Source organism: Bipolaris maydis, assembly GCF_028858645.1.
Source record: "Bipolaris maydis strain C4 unplaced genomic scaffold PSV08scaffold_10, whole genome shotgun sequence".
NCBI classification, from domain to species: Eukaryota; Fungi; Ascomycota; class Dothideomycetes; order Pleosporales; family Pleosporaceae; genus Bipolaris; species Bipolaris maydis.
Window position 1 is genome coordinate 505,490 of NW_027093866.1, and position 17,324 is coordinate 522,813.

General features: G+C 53.1%; 8 protein-coding genes across 8 annotated transcripts; 3 read left to right on the plus strand and 5 right to left on the minus strand.

Moving 5' to 3' along the window:
• Nucleotides 1-152: 152 nt before the first annotated feature.
• On the minus strand, nucleotides 153-4,573 carry PSV08DRAFT_377395 (uncharacterized protein; the record flags this gene model as incomplete). Its single annotated transcript, XM_014227934.2, has 3 exons — nucleotides 153-3,783; nucleotides 3,986-4,052; nucleotides 4,189-4,573. The coding sequence occupies 3 exons, from the start codon at nucleotides 4,571-4,573 to the stop codon at nucleotides 426-428; spliced, it is 3,810 nt and encodes a 1,269-aa protein (XP_014083409.1). The 3' UTR covers nucleotides 153-425.
• Nucleotides 4,574-5,174: 601 nt separating this feature from the next.
• On the plus strand, nucleotides 5,175-6,689 carry PSV08DRAFT_312535 (mitochondrial 54S ribosomal protein uL22m). The gene is made up of 3 exons (XM_014227933.2): nucleotides 5,175-5,253; nucleotides 5,334-6,305; nucleotides 6,365-6,689. Exons 1-3 carry the CDS (start codon nucleotides 5,214-5,216, stop codon nucleotides 6,502-6,504), a joined length of 1,152 nt encoding a protein of 383 aa, XP_014083408.1. The 5' UTR covers nucleotides 5,175-5,213; the 3' UTR covers nucleotides 6,505-6,689.
• On the minus strand, nucleotides 6,688-8,716 carry PSV08DRAFT_377401 (WD40-repeat-containing domain protein). Its single transcript, XM_014227932.2, has 2 exons — nucleotides 7,322-8,716; nucleotides 6,688-7,263 (listed from the first exon to the last, which is right to left on the minus strand). Exons 1-2 carry the CDS (start codon nucleotides 8,600-8,602, stop codon nucleotides 6,913-6,915), a joined length of 1,632 nt encoding a protein of 543 aa, XP_014083407.1. The 5' UTR covers nucleotides 8,603-8,716; the 3' UTR covers nucleotides 6,688-6,912.
• A 461-nt stretch (nucleotides 8,717-9,177) lies between these two features.
• On the plus strand, nucleotides 9,178-12,155 carry PSV08DRAFT_226437 (uncharacterized protein; the record flags this gene model as incomplete). The annotated part of the gene is made up of 3 exons (XM_014227931.2): nucleotides 9,178-9,545; nucleotides 9,597-9,925; nucleotides 9,973-12,155. 3 exons carry the CDS (start codon nucleotides 9,178-9,180, stop codon nucleotides 11,868-11,870), a joined length of 2,595 nt encoding a protein of 864 aa, XP_014083406.1. The 3' UTR covers nucleotides 11,871-12,155.
• Nucleotides 11,811-13,743, minus strand: PSV08DRAFT_363708 (Alpha/Beta hydrolase protein). Its single transcript, XM_014227930.2, has 3 exons — nucleotides 13,412-13,743; nucleotides 12,304-13,330; nucleotides 11,811-12,209 (listed from the first exon to the last, which is right to left on the minus strand). Exons 1-3 carry the CDS (start codon nucleotides 13,713-13,715, stop codon nucleotides 12,080-12,082), a joined length of 1,461 nt encoding a protein of 486 aa, XP_014083405.1. The 5' UTR covers nucleotides 13,716-13,743; the 3' UTR covers nucleotides 11,811-12,079.
• A 1,051-nt stretch (nucleotides 13,744-14,794) lies between these two features.
• On the minus strand, nucleotides 14,795-15,497 carry PSV08DRAFT_312579 (uncharacterized protein). The gene has a single exon (XM_014227929.1). It carries the CDS (start codon nucleotides 15,439-15,441, stop codon nucleotides 14,881-14,883), a length of 561 nt encoding a protein of 186 aa, XP_014083404.1. The 5' UTR covers nucleotides 15,442-15,497; the 3' UTR covers nucleotides 14,795-14,880.
• A 135-nt stretch (nucleotides 15,498-15,632) lies between these two features.
• PSV08DRAFT_5652 (splicing factor 3B subunit 5/RDS3 complex subunit 10) lies at nucleotides 15,633-16,243 on the plus strand. The gene is made up of 2 exons (XM_014227928.2): nucleotides 15,633-15,928; nucleotides 15,984-16,243. Exons 1-2 carry the CDS (start codon nucleotides 15,686-15,688, stop codon nucleotides 15,993-15,995), a joined length of 255 nt encoding a protein of 84 aa, XP_014083403.1. The 5' UTR covers nucleotides 15,633-15,685; the 3' UTR covers nucleotides 15,996-16,243.
• A 38-nt stretch (nucleotides 16,244-16,281) lies between these two features.
• PSV08DRAFT_312596 (uncharacterized protein) lies at nucleotides 16,282-17,102 on the minus strand. Its single transcript, XM_014227927.2, has 3 exons — nucleotides 17,017-17,102; nucleotides 16,757-16,955; nucleotides 16,282-16,691 (listed from the first exon to the last, which is right to left on the minus strand). Exons 1-3 carry the CDS (start codon nucleotides 17,032-17,034, stop codon nucleotides 16,351-16,353), a joined length of 558 nt encoding a protein of 185 aa, XP_014083402.1. The 5' UTR covers nucleotides 17,035-17,102; the 3' UTR covers nucleotides 16,282-16,350.
• Between the last annotated feature and the right edge of the window lie 222 nt (nucleotides 17,103-17,324).

Genomic DNA, 17,324 nt, shown 5'->3' on the forward strand with positions numbered 1-17,324 from the left:
TCAAAGGCAAAAAAACAAACAAGAGAGATACAAAGGTAGAGGTGAGAGCCATAGAAAAGGGGAAGAAAAACCCTTATATCCCCCCCCCCCTCCTTTCCTTCTTTCAAAACGCCAGAAAGATGCAAAACAACGTTGTAGAATAAGCGTTAGGAGTTTTTTTCTTTAGAACGCTTTTTTTTGTCAAGGATGATTTGGATATGATGATGGTGATAATGAGAACAAATGACCCCGATTGACCTCCCCCTACGGCCGACCGATCCAGGGGCAAGGAAAATATGTTGGTGAGTGGGAGGGAGGAACCTATGATATGCGAAAACCCGACAATGGAACCGTTGAACCCCCTCCCCCCCTTCCTCCTCTCCCCTTTAATTCTAACTCCTCCCACTCGCATTTCTTTCCTTCTTCCGTGCTAAAAAAAACTGCCATTACTCCTCCATCCTATCAACATCCTTATTCGAGTCCTTTGTGGGTTCTTTAAGGAACTGCGCGCGAAAATCCGCATTACTTTTTGGCTCCCCGTTGCTTGGGAGCGCACTCTTAGGTATCATGGGGCGGCCGAGGCCTGGTTTTCCTCGTCCACGGCCGGCGCCACGGGGAGCGGTGGGGCGAGAGACGCGGTTGGGTTGGACAAAGCTGTTGCTTGCTTTCCATTCTCCCTTTTGTTTGTTGAGGTCTTGGACTGTGCCGATGCGGAGTTTTCTTCCTTCAAAGTCTTTGCCTTCTAGCGCGAATTGCGCTTTGCCTGCTCCCTCTACAGTTGTGAACTCGATGATAGCACCGCCGTGATGGGGCTCTAATTTGATCTTTTTGAAGCCGTACTGTTCGACGAGTGGCTTGATGCGCACGTCGGGGACAGTATCTGGCAGGTTGAGGATGGCGATAGACCGGTCCATGAAAGACGCTGGCTTAAGAGCAGCATCTGTAGGTCCATTGCCCTGCCCAGAAGCTGTTTCATGGACAGATGGAGCTTCCGGGTTCTCGAGTGTTGATTGTATCTTTGGCTTCGTAGCAGGTCGGTCACTGGCAATCTCAACATTAAGTTTGAGACCATGGAACTCTTTCTCATGCATCTCTGCAACCGCAGCGTCGGCACTCTCTTTTGTCTCATAGACAATGTAACAGAAGCCGCGATTGTTCCCAGTCTTCTTGATGATGGGACATTTGGTCCTTTCAATCTTGCCAAACTTTGCAAAAGCGTCTCGGATCTCGCGTTCCGTGATCTTGAAGTTGAGATGCCAGACGTATACCTCACGGCCCTCAGATGTCGCGCCATCGCGTTTCTTTTTGGCGTTTGGATCCGATATCTTTGAGACAAGCTTCAATCCCTCAACATCAGTACCGTCTAGTTGTGTCGCTGCAATTGCTTCTTCAGCCGAGGCGAATTGCACATAGCAGAATCGGCGATGCGCATCATATTTCAGAGAGGGGAATCGAATACCCACAATCTCGCCAAATGGGTTGTAGAGGTTTCTCAACCATGCTTCATCCGCATGCGCGGGATAGTTTGTAACATAGAGTGTTGTGCTTTGGCCTCGCTCGATCGAGATGTCGTGACCATCAAAACCCTTTGCCTCTTTGCTCAATGCGTAATCGGCTTCTTCAGGCGTTTCAAACTCCACAACTGCTGTCAAGCTATCCTTCTCTTCTTTCAGCACTAGATTGCGCACAGTACCAGCGTCCGTGAAGAATTGGCGTATCCGGGTCTGCGATGTGTTAGGAGGTAGCTTCTTGACAATAATCGAAGTATGCTCGCGATCCCGTTTAGGTCCGGTGGAGCGAGCCTCTGAGGGGGCTTCGCTAGCCACTCTGGCTTGACCGTTGACCAAAGCACTGGCAACCTCCCCCATCTCTCCATGCTTGCTCTTTTTCGGAACTGCTTCCTCGTCTCCACCTTCTCTCTTACGCTTGCTTGAAGCATCTGCTGCGTGGCTTTCTGGCGTTTCTTGCAACGCTGCTGTCTGGGCGGCGAGAGCACGTTCCTTTTCCCTACGAACTGAGATGATGCGCTCTGCTCTCCGTCGCTCCATCGCAGCACTTCGGACCTTGATGGCCGTCTCATGTTGTTCGCAATGATTGACATACATCTCAAGGAGTGGCTCCGGGTGGTCAATGGTCTGTAGGCGCTTCATACCGCGTTCTAAGACTGCAGTTGCAAGAGAAGGCGGCAGGAGCTGGTGCCCTGCATTCTCCTTGTTCCGGGTTGAGTGTGGTGCCCAGAGAAGCATCTCAAAGATGTAGTAGCGATACCAGAAATCGTACGAGTCTTCTTGGTGTTTTGCAACAGACTCTTGGATTTGTCGAGCTTGATCAATATCACCGCGCTGAAGCCAGAACTTTATGTGTGTTCGTTCGAGACTGTATTTTGGGTCGGTCCACTCTCTGCCATGCTTCTTCATGCCAACTTCGCGGACAAATTCCAGTGCAGATCGTATGCCGACTTCTGCAACATCGACATCATCCTCTGTTGCTCGGGGGTCGTCAAATGCTCTCCGGCGTAAGTAGCCACACCAAGCAAGCTGCACCTTGATAAGTTCATCCAAGTCCGTATGCTCCAAAAGGCCCGATCCGGTTGCTGTGTGCTTAACGAGTTCGAGATCTTCGAATGGCTTGTTTTCTGCTTCAAGTGTAAGTAACCGATGTGACCACAGTGCTCCAGACCAAGGGCAGTGACGCGTCGCACGTTCCAAGACATTCAGCAGGTCGACAGAACGGTTGTCTTGCCAGACCAGGAACTCGACATGATCTTCCCATATTGACGGATCTACAGGGAAACGGAGCGTGGCTCGCTCATAGAGCGCATTGACGAGGTGGAAGCTGTAGACGCCCATGGTACGCTTCTCCCACTTCAGGTACCTCGTCATCGCGGTGTACTCAGCGGCTTGGTCGCCTGCCTGGATGGCTTGCAAAAGCTTAAACTCATATTCCTCGCGATTGGCGTACTGCTGTTTGATGTGGGTGTTCTTCTGGACTGCATCATCCATGACTTGCTCGTAATGGCTCTGGTTGTACCTAGAGTTGAATGAGGAATATCTCGACAGTGTGTTTGCCCATGTGGCATGAGGTTGGCCCAGACGCTCGTTGTAGATGGCGGCTACTCTCTTCGCCTTTTCTTGGCTGAAGCCGCCCCGTTCGAGATCCTCTTCCAACACCTGCAAGTAGCGGTCCCACACAAGGTTACTTTCTTGAAGATTGTACTTGACTCTCTCAGCGCCTTGCTGCAACACATCCAACAAGAGCTGAGGCTGAAAAAGCTCACGACCAATAAGACGCTCTTCTTCTGGCCATTCCTCTGGCGGTACCTGGTCCCACGAGCAAGCAACTAAGTAGCTCACATACTCGCCGTACGCCGCCCAGAGTTTGGCACTATAAGGCTCTTCCTGGGTTGCCTGCTTGTGCAGCTCTAGCACGCCCATGCGTTCTTCAACATCTCTTGCCAGTGTCTTTTCGTCATTGAGTCGGTAGTGCCAGAGCAGCTCGCCCAATGGGTACTTGTCAGACATGGTCTTGTAAGCATCGCGGAGCGTCTGGACAAGTTCGTATGCGTTGGGGTCGGCGTCGAAAGAAGCGAGGTGGTTCTGCAGGCCTTGGTGCAGTGTGGTGACGAGCGAGACATGGCTGTAGTAGTCGAAGGGATTCTCAAGCAGGGTCTTGTCGAGTTGGTTAAGCCAATCGATGAGTTGCGGCTCGAGAGATCTCGTGACGAAATTGCGCGGTCGCGGCGAGGGTTCGGACATGATACTGGCTACCGACTCGCCAGAGAGGTTTTGGCCCAGGTGTTGGAGTCTGCAGTACAGTCAGCATCTGGGGTGGGAAGTCGCAAACAAACCGAGTAACCATGACAGGCTACGGCCCGTGACCGCGGCCAAACGCGTTGCCTATACTTAATAACCCGCTGGACCTATAATAGCCCCACAAACACGTGCAATTGGTACCGGGAGGACCGGGCGGTGACATGGTTCACAAGCACTGATATATATACACTTACGTGACTGGTCGCTGATGAACTGTAGAGTTCTGTCGCGCAGCTTGTTGCTGCTGCATACTGGCGAGATCTGCTGAGTTGTCAGCAGCTACTTCTGGAGTTATACAAATGCACCTTCTCCTTGACGGATAATCCAAGCCTCACTTCAACTCCACCACGGCTTTGCAGCGCCATACGTTATGGCCAAATGGAAAGCGGGCACCTACCTGCTAGTGTATCCATACCGGGTGTCGACGCCTGTCGGTACATGGGATTCGGAGGTGTCATGCGCGCGTCACGAGGCGACGAGACTTGCTGGGGCGTGCCCATGGCGCTGTGTATCGATCTTGCGCCATTGGCGATCTGGGTGTAGCCCGGCGATGGGCCTCGCGACTGGAGAGTTTGATGCGGCTGGGGCTGGGGTTGAGGCTGGGGCGACGACGACGACATGACCTGCTGGCTGAGGCCAGAGGGAGTCCGCGATGGCATCTGGCGCCTCGTGCGCTTGCTCGGCGATGGTAGCAGTGATGGCGACGCGGCGGCAGGCGCGGGCTGTGGTGTGGGAGTGCCCGCAGGCGAGTCCGACGGCGACAACAGCGAGTTGATATCCATGGTGAAGGGTGGCGGCGGTGTCAGGCGCGCTGTGTGTCTATGGATCCAGTGTTTCTGTTTCTACCGTCGCGAAGTACAGGGACTACCAGGCATCGAATCCCTCGTAACGGACGGCATGGGAGGGGCGCAGACGGGCGGCGCAGGAAGCAGGGTCGGATGCGCGGGCGATGGGACAGTGAGGTCGATGGGAGGGAAGAGGGTCCTGCCAACGGCGTGGGTGAGAAGGCCTACAGTCTGATGGACCAGAAGAAAAGGTGCTTAGGTGCATCAGACGAGCTTGGGCCCGCAACTAATCAAGTAGTGATGCAGCAGCCGTTCGGAGCAGCCAGACGTCGACTGGCGATGGCGGAGGCTGCGCATATGGCGGCGGGCGTGTTGCGCGTCACCAGGCTCGCGTCTCGACGGCAGCTTGTTCGTAAATGACAATGGCCTTCCTGCAAGGGGGCGGGACGACTCGATAGCTGCACGCATTGCTTCTGAGGGCTTGATCGCCTTGCGTCTGGCTCATGGCGATCATCTGCCGAGACTCTCCACCCCCTGCAAGCGCGGAGCCTTTGGCCGCAACCACAGAATTTCCCGTCAACCTCAGCCTCCGCCCTCCGCACCCGCCGCAGCTTCAACGGCCACAGGCCTTCACATCATGAGCGCTCGAGTCCCACCGCGGCGGCTGGCACAGTCAGGTATGCCATTGCACCGCTTCCCCAGCCCTTTCTTGGCTCGCCAGTATCACCACCACGGGGGGTAAACTGACAACGACTAGCCCTCGCCGCACTGCGCCCTCGGACCCATTGGGTCCCCTCCACATCTCTCCCCTGCATTTCCCGCCGCAATGCGTCTTCTGGAGGGAGCGGGAATGACGAGGACCTCACCAATCCCATCTTGGACCAGTACCTGCGGAAGAAAGAGCTTGAATCCGGCGCAGTAGACGGCGGCCGATCAGTGCGCCCTACCCCTCGCTTTGGAGGCCTTTCGAACCACCCGTCATCCCTCTTCCTCCCCGAGCGCGAGATTCCAGGATGGCGAGACGACCTCAGTGCTGCTGAGAAAGAGAAGCTTCAGGCACGGTACAGGCGGCGGCAGGAGCAGGCCAAGCAGCAGGAAGAGCGGGAACTCATGAACATGAACATCGACCCAGACCAAACCGCTCGCAAGCGTCTCGAACGCAAACTCGTCATCTCAGGCGTCAAGCGCCACGGCCGCATGACAAAGTCGCAAAAGCTGCTCCGCACCGAACGCCAATCGCTCTACAAGTCGCACAACCTGCCCACCTCGACGAAAAAGCTGCAAAAAGTAGTCAACCAAATCGCCGGCAAGACGGTCTCAGAAGCCCTCGTGCAGCTCCGCTTCTCCAAGAAGAGAATCGCCCGCGACGTAATAAAGGGTCTCGAAATCGCCCAAAATGAAGCCATTGTGGGCCGCGGCATGGGCCTAGCGGGCGAGGCAGCCGCCGTCTCGCGCTGGAATAAGCAACGAGAAGCCACTGATGCGGGGAAGCCGAAGGACACTTGGGACTACAAGACCTCCAGCGACGATTCTGGCATCGAAGTCACAAAACCCAAAGTCCCGTTTTTTAAGGACACCACGATTGAGCTGAAGGACGGACGCAAAAAGGTCGTCCGGGATCCAAGTGAAATTTACATTGATCAGGCGTGGGTAGGGCCCGGCGAGTCCTGGAAGAGTCCAGAGTTCAGGGCCAGAGGTGCTATTAATATGCTCAAGCACCGTACAACGAGTATGTGCTAATATCCATTTATTATTCCCACGGATAAGATGCTAACCACACCACACCAGGCTTCTCCGTCCTCCTCAAGGAAGAAAAGACTCGCATGCGCATCTCAGATGAGATCAAGAAAAAGCGTGATAACCGCAAAGTCTGGGTCGCTCTGCCTGACCGACCGATTACTTCTCAGCGACAGTTTTGCTTGTGGTAGACTTTTTCCAACGATACTTTTTTATGTGTACAAATCTAGTCGGGGAGAATATCTCGACTTGTAACAATAAGCCACTCGAACTTGAATGTAGCACACCTTACGAACATGATTGAGATGACAAGGAAAGACATATAACACATGTTTTCTCCATATTCCCTGGAACAAAATACACATGCATGCGTAATCCCGAATCCAAAAGGCCCTGCATCACATTTTTCCACGTCCCTGCATTCACCTGTCCAGTCCATACATGCAAACGTATCAACCCAGATCCACCCTTGTCACATACTTCTTTTATCATCAACATGCACAAGAGAAAGAAGCCGACATTGCAGAACAACGGAAACCCTTACGATAAAAAATGAACGCCATCGCTATGCAAATCCAAACGCAGCGTATACGCGCTCCTCAAGCCTCCGCCTCCACCCCACCCACGCTACTAACAAGCATATCCAACATCCCCCTGACCTTCCACGCATCCTGGCTCGCCTCCACCGTAACCTTAACGCGCTGCATAAGCGCGAGAACAAGATCATCAACTTCCTCGCTCCTGCCCAGCTGATCGGCATAAAGGTCGAGGACAACGAGTGCGACGTCGGTAGTAAGGCGCGTGATACGGTAGTCTGAGATGTTTTTGATGCACCAGCGGAGGATGGGCTGGAGGGACTGTGAGTCGCGATTGCTGAGGGCGATGCGGAGAGCGGAGCGGTGGCGCAGGGCGGTTAGGAGAGTTATGGAGGCCATACGGGCGTTGCCTTGCTGTGTGATGTATTAGTAACAACGATAAAAAGTGATGGAGGGAGAGGGGAGAGTTTACCTTTGACTCGAGAGCCATGTCTAGAGCTTGTGCGTACATGCCTTTTCGTAGGGCATGTGCCCATGGCTGACCGTTTGTGATTTTGCCGCGGGCATTGCCTTCGATGACGATGTCGGCGCTTTCGCCGGTAAAGTCTTTGCCTCTGATCCGCTTTTCCCAGCCCTTTCCGCGCTTTCGCTTTTTGCTGCGGTCGTACTCTTCGATTTTGCCTTCCATAAGAGCTTGCATCTCCTTTTCTCTTTCGCGTGCTAGAACTTTTTGCTCGCCGGAGAGATGGGTCTTGATTGACAGGAGACCAGATTGCATGCCTACCGCGATATGGCGGTCTTCCTTCTGACTGGGGATAACGTTGAGTGAGAGGATGGGCGAGGGGTACTTTAGTCCGCCCACGACGTTCCAACCAGTGGTTTCGAAAACCTTGACGTGCCCGTCGAGCGCACCAGAGAGAAGACGCTCTCCGTTGTTTGCCAAAGAGAGTGCCGTGACAGTCTTCTGGTGATTGCGCAGCATATGGATGGGCTTTGCTGCTACAATGTCCAAGACGCTGATCGTGTTATCAGACGCCGCGAGAACGGCAGTGCCGGAAGGCATGGGGAGAACGGTCTCGATAGGCGCTGCGTGCTTGAAAACCATGACCGCTTTTCCGCCTACTCGCGAATCCCATAATCTAACTGTCTGGTCGTAACTTCCAGAGACAAGCAGCCCACTTTGCGCGGGCATAAAAGTCCCACTACGTACATAGTCCTGATGGCCATCAAACTTCATCGTGCTCTTCTCGCTTGGCAGATCCCACAACCGCACTGTGCGATCGTCGGAACAACTCATCAGCCCAGTCAACTCTTGCGGATTCCATTGTGTAACCCAAACAGGCTGCTTGTGCTCCTTCCATGTCTTCAAAATCGCCCTGCTCTTGACATCAAACGCTTGGATGACACCACTGTCTCCTCCCGCCACCAAGATTCGGCCATCACGGCGAATGTTTCCAGAATGCGCAATGTCGTCGACGCCGAAGCGCGAGATGGTCTTGACGACTTTCCGGGTCTTGGAGGAGAAGATTTGGACGCGCGACCCAGTCGTCACCGCAAACAGATCCTGGGTTGCCGAAAGCGCATTTGCAGGCTGGGGCGGCGGTGTTGAAATGTGTGTTACGGGCGAGGAATGCTGCGAAGGGTCGAGTCTGAGCTCCGAAGCGAAGGAGTTCCAGTATTTTTGCTCCGACGTGAGGCTAGTAGGGCCCTTTGGCAGCTTCAGAGGCTGCAGTAGTTGGACTTCGGCGGCCATTGTGTGAATGGAATGCGATCACAGCGCGTGAGGTTGCTCGTGTCGCGAGCTTTTCGAGTGGGACGAACTTTTCGGTGGAGCAACGATTGGCGCTAACGCCATCGAGTAGTGGCGCCTTCCCGGCCGGGATGCGGGCAGATGCCAAGATACATGCGTGTTAGTTCGGCGGGCGCATATTGCAAACAGGGCCCTGGAGCGTCACCTCCACCCACAGTCTCGTCTACCCTTTGTCCATGTAGCACTGTTGCCCACACTTCCGCTGCCATAAATATCGCGCCCACATGCCATCGACTGTCGCCCAGGGCGCGGTTGACTAGCGCTGGTTGCCTGGAGGATCCGCGCGCACGGCGTGCACCCAGTTCATCATTCCACTCCGTCGCCAGCCACAGCCACAGCCACAGAACCTTCATCTGGCTCCTGTTCCGTCATAATCAGTTTCTGCCATGCGATTCTCACCTTTTAATTGCTGCTCGATCCGCTTGCACCTTGCTGACGCCCGAATGTCTGATTGCCTATCGCCTGGATAAGCCGCCTGTGCCCACTTGGACCATCGTCTCCAGCCTCAACGCGTCAAGATGAGTGGCAACGCGCTGGACAAGATGGACGAGTTTTTCGACTTTGCTGCGCTTGAACACGATTCGGCGCTTCATGCAACCAAGCCATCTCATCAACAACAGAATCTGCCCTCTCAACCTGCCGCCAATGTGACGACTATGGACTGGGCTACGGTCCCAATAGCCACGACCCGTTCCATGGATGCCACGCAGCGTTGGGATGACCCCATGGACGTTGCTCCCCAAGACCCTTCGATTAGTCAAGCTGGCCAGCAATGGCCGTTATTTTCAGTTCCTGAATGGTCACCACCTGTGAATGTGAACCCCACATTAGACTCTACTGGAGACTCAGTCCATGGTGAAAATCCAGGTCCCGCCTTCGCATCCTTGTCGCCAATTGATGTCCCGTATCCAGACCTCCATCGTGCCAATGATGATAGCCTACCCAGTACATCACAGTCCGAACCTCCATCCTGGGACAGCCGGTCTGCAGCCCAGGCTAATCCTCCTGAAGTGGCAGTATTGCCTGTTAGTCCAACTGCATCAATCCAGCAAACCCCCAATGCCAGCCGGAAGCCTGCGTCAGCGAAACGCAAAGGCACTCAAAGCCGCATTCCTATCGAGGCAAAACAGATTCTTGAGGATGAATTCGCTACCAACGCATATCCCTGTTCATGGGAAATGGATATCATTGCTCATCAGGCCAATCTTGATGTCAAAAAAGTTCGCAATTGGTTCAATAACACTCGAGCAAGAAAGAAATGCGAAGGTGCGTAGTGTTGAAAAAAGATTTATCAAACATGCTTACATAGACAGACCCGCAACCTGCTGCACAAAATGATACACTTAGCGGACATTCATTCAACCCAAGGCTTTCAAGAGATAGTCTGGAAAGCTTGGACAAGCAAGCAGATAGTGCGCTGTCACCACCACAGCCGCCGTTAGCCATGTACCTTGCTCAGTCCTATCAAGAAGAAGGTTTGGCGCTATCCGCAGTAGAATCGGCAATCTATGAGCACTCAGTCAATGGGAGCTGCCAAGACGACACATGGTCGGGGTCGAAACAAGGCCGTAGAGGTTCTGTCATCACTTCAATTGCCTCCTCCGAAGGCACTGCACCGACCACCTATACAGTATCATCTAGTGGCAGTCGTAGTAATATCTCATCTTTCGGTCGAGATCGGCGGCGCGGCCGACGCCGCATGGCGTGGAAGGAGTCGCCCCGCCAAGCTATCAACGGCGTCAACAGTGCGGGCGAGCCACAGAAAGATCTACCCTTTTTCTGCACCTTTTGTCCCCGAGCGTTCAAGACAAAATACGAGTGGGTCCGTCACGAAGACTCCGTACATGCACTTCGCACTACCTGGATATGCTGTGACACAAAACCAGCCGCAGTTCTTGAAGTGTGCCCTTTTTGTGGTCAAGTCAGTCCTAACGATGCACACCTGGCTGGACACAGGTATCAGCAATGTCGGAGCAAGCCCGAATCACAACGCACGTTTTATCGTCGCGATCACTTCATCCAACATCTGCATCATGTGCACTTTGGAAACAGTAAACATCCATCAGTGCGGGTCGGCTGCCAGGCACGACTACTAGCCGCTGAGGGCCACAACTTTGGTTGCAAAGATCTTACCATGAAGTGGCGTCGCTTCGGTGCTCCCATGAAGATTGATGACCCCATGCTTCACTGTGGGTTCTGCGGTAAGAAGTCAAAGGACTGGTCTGAGAGATGTGAGCATGTTGCCGAGCATCTCATCGCGCGTGAAGTAGATCGTGGTGTCTGGTGGACCGAACGCAAGGAGAACCACTTGGAGAATCTTTACTCGGCATCGCCTTATGAGTCGTTCCGTTGCCGGTACTGCCAAAAAGTGTTTACAGACGTCAAGGAGATGATCGAGCACTCGCATTGCCGCGTGTGGAGCTGTCGATTTTTACGAAGTTTTGACGACGTCGCTGCCGACACTCCAAGCCCTCCTCTAGGAACAGAATTCCCATCAGCAAAGGGCCATCATTGCCATTTATGCGGCGCAGGATATCGAACCTTCCACATGGAGCACGCACAGCACCAACATCGCTACCGATCATGCAACCAAGAATTCTACACATCCGAGGAATCCTTTCTCCAGCACCTCCACAACTTCCATGGCGCATCTCAGCCCGCGCTCCTCCGCGGCAACGGCGTCATCGAGCAGAGCTTCATGCGCAACAAAGGCGGCTCCTTCGAGCCCGTCGAGTTCAACGAGAGTTGGCAGCCCTGCGTCATGGACCTCGACGTCGCATCCGTCAGCCCCTTTGTAGTAGACAACACGCGCTCGCCCCCACCGAAGAAAACGCAAATACAATCCAAAAAGGCGCTGTCTGTATCTAAGAAACCCCGTGAAGCAGTGCAGGCCACGCAAAAGACACACAGACAACGCGCAGCTAGTGCGGCATCAAAAGCTGAGAGCAATGGACCTCGTTTCTTCAGGCTGGATACTCACGTCCCGTTTCTTTGTTCGCGTGTTTTTTACTCGAGACAGGCTAGAGCATCGAGTTTGACAAAGGATAGTAAAACGTTGCTGGAGGAAATACCCAGGCCGCATGTTGCGGCGTTGGTGATGAGCGCGGCGCTGGTTGGTATGGCGCCTGCGCGTTTGCCTATTCGCCCTGAGCGTGATATAGCGAGTGGGATGGTGGAACTGCGTCTTGATGGCGAGGTCAAAGCAGAGTAGGGAACTTGTATTTGTAAATTATTTCTGGGAATTTGCACGTGGGATTTTGCAAAGCAGGAAAATACAAAATGGGGGAGTTGTGTGTCAGATGTGTGTCGTCATTATTCATTCAGGTATCATTAATGATGTTCTTTCTCGCCATATCATTTCTCTGCTTTTTTATCACTTGTACTCTACCTCACTCCCAACGTCCCCTTCCCCCTCCTTACTTACAAACTCTCAAGAACCCGCACATCGCTCATAGAATCAAAGGGTATCATACTCGTCTTCGTATCACTCCTTAGCGCCCACTGCAACGTCTTTTCCAGAATCCGGCGTCCCGTGTGTTCAAGCTGTAACCTATATCACAGAAAACATTAGCTTTCTCATTCTCTTCTTCCTCAACCCGAAAAAAAAACAGAAAGAAATCAGTGAAATAGTGGACAAAACGTACCAATGTCCTGCCCCCTTCACAACAACAACCTGACTTCCCCTAACCAAAAACTCTTTGGCACCCTCTAGCGCAAGCCGCTGATCAAATGCCAAATCCCTCTGTCCCAACATGAGTGTCGCAGGCGCTTTTAGCGCGCCCTTGGGCGCCGTGTTCGCCAACGTACCGGCATTTGAACTCGAGGAGTGCATAGGATTCGAAGCGATGTTGTACAGCGCTGCTGTCGTTTCCAGGCTTTTCTCCCAAGGCTCGAAAAACAGGTTTTCGCGGTATATCCTGATTTTCTCCCACATACCGCGGTCTGTGAGGCGGGCGTGCAGGGAAGGCGGGTAGGAAGTTCCTTCGGGGGTTTTGGTACGGAGTTGTTGCGAGCTGGGACCGGTGGAAGTAGCCATTGCTTCTGCGACTTCAAGGGGGTCCATTGGTGTGGATGTTATGAGTTTTGAGCTGTGTTTGGAAGGCTTTGGGGAAGGTTGATGGGGTTTACCGAGTGTGTGAAGGAGGCGGAGGAACCAGTAGTTTCCAAAGGTCGCGAAACCGGTGCTGAAGGGGCGGGGGAGGTGGAAGATGAAGATATAGAAGGAGTGTTTGAATTGACTGGCGATAGGGCGGAGGGCATTGAGGCCGTTTTTAAGGAGGCGCGTGTTGCGCGGGGAGGAGACCCAAGTGTGTAGCATTTGCTTTGCGAGCTGGATTCGGTGGTGGACGTTGGAGGTTTGATGCCCGGGTATCAGGCCGCCGGTTATGATCCAGTGGTCTGCTAGGACGTGGGCTTCTGCTGCAAGACGGGCGCCGATGATGGCGCCCCAGTCGTGTGTTAGGGCTACGGTTTTGCTGCCTTCTTGTAGATACTGTTCTCGTATGCTAATCATGAATTCGCTGATCGCTTCGAGCATGTCGTTTGCTCCGTATGTTGGAAGGGTGTCTGAGCCACCGTAGCCGGGGAGATCGACGGCAACAAGAATGGTGTCTTGTTGTAGCGAGGGGGATTGGAGGAGGTGTCGCCATATGATGTAAGAATCGGGGAAACCTGAATGTATGGTTAACTTCTCTCCTTCTGTCTCGTTTTACACAGTATATTCAGAGACCTCTCTAAACACATTTCACATACCATGAACAAAAATCGCAAGATTCTTAACTTTCTGTGACGACTGATCTCCCTCATGAACAACATAATGTAACCTCACCCCCTTGCTTGTGTCAAAAAACTTATGTTTGAATCCCGGCAGCGGCTCGCGATCCAGACTCCAGAATCGTTCTTGTGCAGCAGCCAATTCGCGCTTCTCGGCAGCGCTATCTCTTGCCCACAGCGCCCCATTCTTGAACACCGCTACCGTATAGATTTGCGCCAGACTCGCCAGTCCAAAGGTAAACTTGAACCCGCTCCATGCCAGATTCCCCAGCTGCTCCGACATATTTTCCCTCTGATTGCGCAGGAATCCTGGAATCGAGGGGGGATACTCGAGAGCTTTCGTCGTGACAAGCTCAAGAAAAGCGATGAAGGTGGGTAGTTATCTATGCCAAATCGCCAGTAGCTATAGTAGTATGGTAATACGCTCGTCTCTCATTCGGCAAGTAAAAAAGTTAGTCGTAAAAGGGGTGGAACAAAAAATCCCGAGAAAAAGCGAAGGAGAAGGGGAAAAAAGAGAGAGCACTCGTCCATCAAAACACAACCCTATCGCGTGCCCCTCCCCCACAATCCCCCGCCGCAAGCACCCAACCAGACCAACCAAACCCAACCCTATCTCACCCACCCCCTTTCTCAATCGCAGATCGGAGTAGAAATCAGGGCAATGAGCAGCGGTACAGCTAATCTAAAACAGTAGCTCCCTTTATTTTCTCCAAACGACGATCTTACTGTTCTGCTTTATCTCTCCCATGTTCTTCCTTTGTCGTCACAGAGTCACGAGTCCCCCCCACCTTCCACCACCACGACATTAGCGCATTGAAGAAAACAGCCAGGGTCGAATGAGACGGGAGAGGCTTTTAATTTTCGCGTTCGAATACTAGCGTGCAATATAGTGATTGTCTAGGGATTGGGGGGTGGGGGGTTGTGACGATGGTGGCCATAGCTTTTTGATTGGGGGTGGGTGGTTTCCCGTGTCCGTGTTGGATGGGGGTAATGGATCCGTAGATATTTGGTTTATGTAGTACTTTGTGCAATTTGGGGGCAAGGTTATGCGGTAGATAAATATGTTTTACCGCGGCAATTGGGCACACTGGGAAGGTGGCTTTCAATGGTTGCTTTAGGGAGGAAGTGAGGCACGTGTTAGCCGCTGTAGGGAGAGGGTGTTTGTCGCTGAGGGTTGTGGCATAGTGTATGTGTAAGTATGAACGAATACAAAGTTGGCAATTTCAGCGTAATGGTACAGCAGAGCTGCGTGTATCCATGTGAGATAAATTCAAGACGTATGTAGATACGCATTTAGAGTTACAGTCTGGCTGTGGCAGCCAACCACAATACGCCTTCATTCCCTCATCGTGACATCGCAATGTCGGGTATCATAAATTCTCGCCTTCCAGTCTTTCCCCGGAATCTCCCAACCAAGCAAATGCATCTCTCCCCTCTAATTCCCCGCCTTATTGCTTCTTTCCCTTAACCCTCTCCATAACCCTCAACTCAGCACTTCGCTGCAACCTCAGGTCCTCCAACTCCCTCTCCACCGCCTTGTTCTTCTCCACAACCTCCTTCCTCCTCTCCATGCGCTCCTTGACCTCTTCCATCTTACTCCTCACCACATCTTCCACTACCCTCTCCAGCTGCCCCGCATCTTCGATACCGTGCTCTCGTATGAATCGATCTGCAAACTCCTGGACCGTATGCGGTGAGGGTCCCGGTCCGCCAGTATGATACCCGTTCTTATGAGTGAGATATAGACCAGGTATTGCAGAGTTGTGGGTGCGGAGATGCGAGGAGAGTGGTATGGGTAGTTGTGATGCGGAGATTGTAGGGATGTCTTGGGAGGGTTTCCGTGGTGAGGGAGCGGGTGGTGGGTTGAGAATGAGATCCATGAGGCTATTTTCAAAGGCTTCGTCGTAGCGCACGGTTGAAGGAGAGAAGTCCACCATTGGTGAAGTGAGTTCGGGTTCGTCGCGTGGTGTGAGCGGCGTGTTGCTCATTATTGTATCTTCGTTACTCATGATGTATGCACTTTCTGGTTCGCAGTGGGTTCGCGACACGTGAATTCTGGTGGGATATGTTATGCGACTAGTCGGGTGTGGTGGAAGTGGTGGAAATGATGATGAGCGTAGTTGCGATGGAGACGTTGAAGCGTCATGACTAAGCCTTGACTTCCTGCACGCGCCTCCGCGGTCACTACAACCACGGTTCCTGCCAACCAAAAGCTTCACAATCCAACTTTTCAAACATCGCTATATCGTAATCATGGCCGATAAACTCCGTGCACAGCAACAGCTCGAAGCACTTCAAGCGCGGTATATTGGTATCGGCAGCGCAGACACTACGAAACACGAATGGACGTCCAACATCGCGCGCGACTCGCTGTCGAGCTACGTCGGACACCCGCCTCTTCTGCAGTACATGAGCATTGGACTGGGGCAACCACGTGAGAAGACCAGACTGCAACTTTTGGAAAGAATGGTTAGGCCTGTTGGGCCGCCGCCTGAGGTGAGTAGAGGATGAGAAAGGGATTTAGTCAAACGAAGGTGCTAACAGGGTACAGCAACAAGACTGAGGCTGGATCGTATTCAGATGCAATGTGAAGAAATCTATCAAAAGCATTTCACTACGCAAAGAAAAAGGCAAAGGTTGCTCTTGGTACCGACACGACGGATACATGCAAGGATGGTAGTCATATGGCAACGTAGAGCCCATGAGCCGGCTACGTGGTGCTTGTTTGAACGGCTCTTAGCTGATTCTATAGACATGCTTAAATCCATAGCAAACGCCGGGAGCTGGTGATGATGGTGGTGGTGGTGATGGTGAGAGGCATGCAGACACCTCGACTCGAATGAAGATAGCCCGGCTACCCTCGTTAGCGGAGGCCAAATGATAGTTCATAGCCCATATTTTGTCGTGATGTTGCTGCCTCAATCGCTCTCACTTCCACTGCCTGCATGGCCGTCATCGTCATCCTCGACGATGTCTCCACCAGCCTGGATGGCAAACTCGCCCTTTTGCAGCATACTCTTCAACTCCGTGTTCCGTGGGTCAACCAGCTCGACGGGCTTGAGCTTCGCCTTATTCCGTATTCTAGGATCGCATCCTGCGTCTAAGAGCATGGCGACGATGGATTGGCCATGGGGCCAGACGTCTTTTTCGAGCGAGTTGACGTAGCGTACGGCTTTGTGGAGGGGCGTGTCCTGTTCCATGCGGTCGATTTCGTCAATCTCAAGGCCTTCTTGGTCGAGCAGCATGTCGATGACCTCGACTGCAGCGGCGTTAGCGTGTGGGCGTCCCGAGAGGCAGCCTGGCCGGAGGATTGGAGGTACTCACAACTTCCGTAGGTGGCAGCAATGTGAAGGCAGCCGTTGCCAAGTCCATCGCGCGCGTTGTTCAGTATGTCTGCGACATAGTCGGCAGGCTTCTTGTCTGACTTTTTGGCAGCCGCATTCAGGTCGGCCAATGTTTCCTCGAGGAGCTCGGTGTTGTTGCGTCGGCAGGCTTCCAGAACAAGTTCTCGAGGAGAGGCTCCCTGTAGGCAAGTTTTAGCAGTGGTTCTTTTGGGAGTTTTGGGGCGACGGCCATGTACATACGTCGTGGTGGTCAGCCATGGTGTAGGAATCCCGTGGATGCTTGCAGTGACTGGACAAGGGCGGGTGGCTGACAGGTCGGGCACAGCACACAGCAAACGGCACACGCGCGAATGTTTCGTCGACTTGTTTGGCGGGGTATTTCGGAAGTGCTAACGGAAACAAGGTGACAGGCCCCAGGGCGGTGAAGAGGGCGATGCTGTTGTTCACTGCGGCACCCAAAAGGCTGCGATAAGACGTCGAGGCAGTAGTCAGTGAATTAGTGACATTGCCTGTCCTCTCCCCGGATCTAGTTGGATAAGCTCGCAATC